The 5,337-nt window shown below is 43.2% G+C and overlaps 1 protein-coding gene across 1 annotated transcript; it reads right to left on the bottom strand.

The window, feature by feature from the left end:
- Window positions 1-2,318: 2,318 nt before the first annotated feature.
- Window positions 2,319-3,089, bottom strand: LOC106878818 (uncharacterized). The gene has a single exon (XM_014928159.1). It carries the CDS (start codon window positions 3,087-3,089, stop codon window positions 2,319-2,321), a length of 771 nt encoding a protein of 256 aa, XP_014783645.1.
- Between the last annotated feature and the right edge of the window lie 2,248 nt (window positions 3,090-5,337).

Below are 5,337 nucleotides of genomic sequence, written 5' to 3'. Positions count from 1 at the left end.
GGAGAACTTTCATCTAATTCTTCCAAATATTTCTCTTAAAACTGTATTGAAACCATTTGTGGGGAATTTTAGATCTTTTCTGTTTGGCTGTCAGCGTCAGAGTCAATTTCTGTTCGAATTAATTTCATATTCAGTGTAATGATACAGTTTTATAAGCTAATGAATGCCATGAAAATCATTTTTGCTATAAATCGATAAATAAAGACTTATTAGCTATTAAAATTTGGAATTTTTGGTAATTTTAGCTAATCGTAAACCACAGACACATTCATGCCTGTTTCCATAGTAACAAGCAGAACATGAGAAATTAGATAAAGCACGTGTTGACAAATATATTGAAACTGAAACCACTTGTTGACGCTATGTTCTACTGTTCTACCTGGAAATTTTCCCGATCTTTTTGATTATGACAACAAGCACTGGTAACCTCGTGTCTATGATGAAGACACTGAAGACAGACGAGGAAGCTGTGTCATACCTACAAGAAAAGGGTGTTATACCAAAAAGAAAATTATGTACTAGGAAGAAGCAGGTTATGAGTACAAAAAGATGTGATGGGGATGTCTACTGGCGATGCTCATGCTAAGAATGCATGGAGTTTGTGTCAGTGAGGAGAGACACGTGGTTTGAAGGTGGGACCCCTCCTCTTAGGACTGTAGTGCTCTTCCTTTACTCATGGGTTAAGGAATTGACTTCAGTCCAGTTTTGTGTTGAAGAACTATGGATGAACCATTGCACAGTTGTTGACTACAACAACTATGTTACAGAAATATGTGCAGAGGACTTGCTCCGTTATCCAATTCAAGTTGGTGGTCCTGGGAAGATTGTTGAGATCGACGAAACAGTCTTCTCAAGACGTAAGTACAATCAAAGAAGGGTCTTACCTGAGCAGTAGGTTTTCGGAGGAGTGTGTCACGATACCAGACAGGTTTTTCTGTATGCAGCACCATGTCGGAATCATGACACACTGGATGAATGCATACGTCACTCGATTATTCCAGGAACCACAATTTTCAGTGATTTGTGGAGGGCATACAGTGAACCACAGCGTTAGGTTTGTTAACTCGAAAGATAGTACCCACACTCAACAAGTGGAGAGTGCGTGGGCCTCTATAAAGCGAGGTAATAAACGACGCTGTGGCACTCACCGTTCTATGGTAGATTCATATCTCTATGAATTTATGTGGCACAAGAGATATGAAAATTGTGATTTGTTCGAGAAATTGATTGAATGCATTTCTAACTTACGTTTTCAATTTAAAAAATGGATCTAGTCTTTCTCATTCGCAAAATGAGCCCCCTTTAATTTTGATCCGATTGCTTTCAATTTTAGTGTATCAATGCAACTCTGAATTTTGATTACGATCAACCAATTACTTTATCTCGTAAATGAAAGAATCTGGTGTTAATTGGAATTAAAGTTGGGATATTTGGGTAATTTTAGCCAATCAGAAGACAGCTAGGCATTAACAGCTTGTTACTATTTTAGAAGAATAGGCTGTGGAGCCATCTAATGTAACTCTACTCAGAAGGCTGTAATATAATTTGACAGGATCACGGTATAAAGAATATATATGAAACAAGGCTGTAACTTTAAATGTCTTTAATGTGGCCACATGTATATATACAAGCTTTAATGATAAATGAAAATGGTTTGATGCGTGGAGGCTATGGTCTTCTCCTGTGCGTTGCTTCCTATCTGATAGCTGGCGTGTGGTGTGAGAGAGACAGCTAGGTTATGTCTTTACAGTCTCGCGTCCCGAAAAGAGGAAGAGATGAATCTCTGAACCTTAATGTTGCGTAATGCCCTTTATTGTCCAACTAATTAGGCAGCCGCTGTCAGGGGAGATAACTGCGCCTACAGAGCCCCCCCCCTTAGACCGGAAGCAGTCGATTAAAAGTAGTGTAAGCGGAGTGTGCACTAGGAGGGAACAGAAGAACGAACCATGGCAAAACAGTTGTATGAACAATTGAAATTGAAAAGAAAAAAAAAATACAATTAAAGTAAATACAAGGAAAACGTTCAGCAAAGAAAGGTGTCCAATCAAATAGAACAAAGCATATATGTACAATGCTACAGAAAGAGAGAAAATGTGAATGCTGTGTCTGTAACAACATGAGTTTATTCTCCGGAACAGTCACTGGCGAGGCAAACTTAAAAAATGTAAATAGTCTCAGACAATTTCTTTGGCCAATGAACTGATCTGCCAAAACGTGTCCTGTAAGGTGAAGAATGCGTTTGTGTAGTTGGTGTTTTGGTGAGTAGAGGTGGTGTTTGTGGGGGGAGGGGTGGCTGTGTTTGCGGAATGATGGGTGTGTCAGCAAGTGGCATAAATGTTTCGGAAAAGGCTTTTTTTACTGTCGATAGAGACAGTCTCTTTTTTTCCGTAAATGTCCACAGTGAACTGTTTCAGTGTGCTTTTAAGAACGCGATAGGGTCCAGTGTAAGGAGGTGTGAGCGGTCCCTTGACGGCCTCATTTCTTACAAACACGTGAGTCCAAGTAGAAATATTCGGAGGTACTGTAGAAGAAATAGACTGGTCACGAGGAAGCATCGGTGGCAGATCAGCAAAGAATAACGTGAGTCGCGTGACGTAAGATGTGTGGTCCGCATTCAGTAAGTCGACGGGTGCCAACATTTGTCCAGGAAGTGCTAAGGTGGCGCTAAACAGGAGCTCAGTGAAGTAGTCTAAATCCTCCTTGACAGCTGAGCGGCACCCTAGCAGAACAATGGAGAGAAACTCGGACCAATGATGAGGGTCAGGAGCCGTGCGAATACCGGCTTTGAGCTGTCGGTGGAATCTTTCCACCATACCGTTCACGGCGGGATGGTAACTTATAATGTGGATGTGCTGAACTCCGAGCAATCTCGAAAGCTCACGGAACAGACAAGCTCCAAATTGGCGTCCATGATCAGTGGTAATTCTAGAGGTTACTCCAAAACAAGATATCCACCCGGAGATGAGTGCTCTGGCGACTGATTCCACGGAAATGTCCACAAGGGGGATGGCTTCAGGCCATCTGGAGAAGCGGTCGATGCAGGTCAATATATAAGTAAATCCGCAACTGACCGGCCAAGGACCAACCATGTCGATGTGTATGTGACGGAACCTGGTGTCCGATGGCTGGAAGTGTCCAAGAGGTGCTCTCACGTGACGATGCACCTTGGAATACTGACATGCTAGACAGGCACGTGACCAAGTAGTAACAGACTGACATATTCGGCCAGAAAAAGCGAACCGAGACAAGCTTTACAATGCCGGGGTGTGACAGTGAATGCAGTGCTTAAAAAACAGCACAACGGTGATTTTCAGGAACGAGGGGTCGTAATGACCCGGTAGAAACATTGAAGAGAATAGTTCCTTCAGAAAAAGGCAGATGCAGGTGTTCAAGCTTGTAGCAGGAAAACTGGTGAAGAGACGTCCAGAAAATCCAAGGAGGGTTGGTCAGTAGCCATAGCTAAGCAGGAGACAACAATGCACCGATAGGCAGGCAAGATAAGGCGTCGACGTGGATGTTGTCTGTGCCAGCGATGTGGCGAATGTTACTAGTGAACTATATGTAGTCTAAATGCCTGGTTTCTCTGGGCGAGTACCGGTCGTTTTGGCAAAGTGAACGAACGTTAGCGGTTTGTGGTCGGTGAAAATAGTGAAATCTCTACTTTTGAGAAGATAAGAGAAATGCTTTACCGCCAGGTAAATTGCTAAGAGTTATTTACCAAACAGACTGTATCTCAATTCGGCATTTTTCAGCTGGCGAGAGAAGGCTATTGACGGATTGCTCTAAAACTGCGGCAACAGCCGATGATGACGCGTCAACAGTAAGTGATAATTTTGCATCTGCAATAGGATGAGCAAGGACGGATGCTTGAACAAGGTCAGATTTGATAGATTCAAAAGTTTAGATGGCTGTAGTAGACAGCGTTATCTGGGAGTCTTTTTTTTCCGTTGATCTTTCAAGAGCTGGGTCAAGGGAAGCAACTTCTCCGCACAGTTAGGAATAAAATGACAATAATAATTAATTAAACCAATAAAATTTATGAGCTGTTTTAAGGAAAGAGGATGAGACAAGCGTCTGATGGCTTTCACTTTAGAGGGAAGCGGACGAATACCGTCGGCATCAATGAGATGCCCCAAGAATTCCAAACAGGTAGAACCGAATACACACTTAACCATAGGAACGTTGGCGTTGAACAGCTGGGTTAAGTGTTGAAGGTGCTGGTATAAAGTACCACTGACGATTAGAAGGTCATCGACAAATGCGAAGACAAAATCTAACCCACGAACGACCTCATCAATGAACCTTTGGAACGTGCTGGCCGCATTATGAAGTCCAAGCGGCATAGACAAGAATTCAAAACGCTCCAAAAGGTGTGGTGACAGCTGTCTTTGGAATGTCGTCGGGGTTGACAGGGATTTGGTGGTACGCACGTACCAAGTCGATTTTAGAAAAAACTCTTACAGCTGTGCAAGGTAGACGAAAAATCCTGCACATTTGGAAGGGGATAGCGATCTGCGACAGTGACAGTGTTAAGACGTCTAAAATCTCCAAACGGTTGAAAATCAGCATCATTCTTCCTGGCTACGTGTAAAGGGGCTGCCCACGGGCACGTGGAGGGACGAATAAGGCCTAACTGGAGCATGTGTTCGAATTCAGCCCGGGCAATCCGGAGTTTCTCTGGAGACAAACGGTGCAGTCGGGAAAAAAACTGGAGGTCCCTTGGTCGTGATGAAATGTCTCGTGGAATGGCTGGATTTGACGGATGAAATGACACATCAGTCAACTCTGGAAACGAAGCGAGTAACTGTTGGTAGGAGTCACCCAAAGCGGCCACGAATAAAGAAGGGCTCACAACGGGGACAGAAGAATCCTTTCCGGAGACGGCGAGTAAAGTTGTGTCATCAATGAGTCCACAATGAGATTTTAGGAAAGTGGGTTATACATCATTAGATGTACACCTAACTTTCCTATGTTAAATTAGAAGTGAACTGAACGCAGAAACTCCAAATTGGTCAACAACAACATATATTTATTGTATGGTGGAAAATAAAACAGCTTCCAATTGTCCGGTTTCCGAGTAGCCTGAAATGTAGATGTATTGTTCCTCGAGCTGGTGTCGTTGTAGAGACAACTTCGTTCAACCACACTCAAATGAGAGAGCTTGCTTAAACGTCTTGCTTGGTCGCTGTCTGGCGTGGTAAAGAGAGAGAATTGAAGCGGGAACGCTTGGATGTTGAAATCCACGCATGCGTGGATAAGGATGCAGCAATGGCGACTATGCCTTTTTGGCGCCAATATGACGTCACTACAATGGCTCCCCTTTGAGTGTGGAACACG

This window comes from Octopus bimaculoides, chromosome 19 (genome assembly GCF_001194135.2).
Source record: "Octopus bimaculoides isolate UCB-OBI-ISO-001 chromosome 19, ASM119413v2, whole genome shotgun sequence".
NCBI classification, from domain to species: Eukaryota; Metazoa; Mollusca; class Cephalopoda; order Octopoda; family Octopodidae; genus Octopus; species Octopus bimaculoides.
Note: the sequence above shows the minus strand (reverse complement) of the source record. Positions and strands in the feature narration are given on the sequence as shown.

What these genes read in the sequence shown, in the direction of transcription:
- LOC106878818 (XM_014928159.1), bottom strand. Translation starts at nt 3,089, where the DNA reads ATGGTTGGTCCTTGGCCGGTCAGTTGCGGATTTACTTATATATTGACC.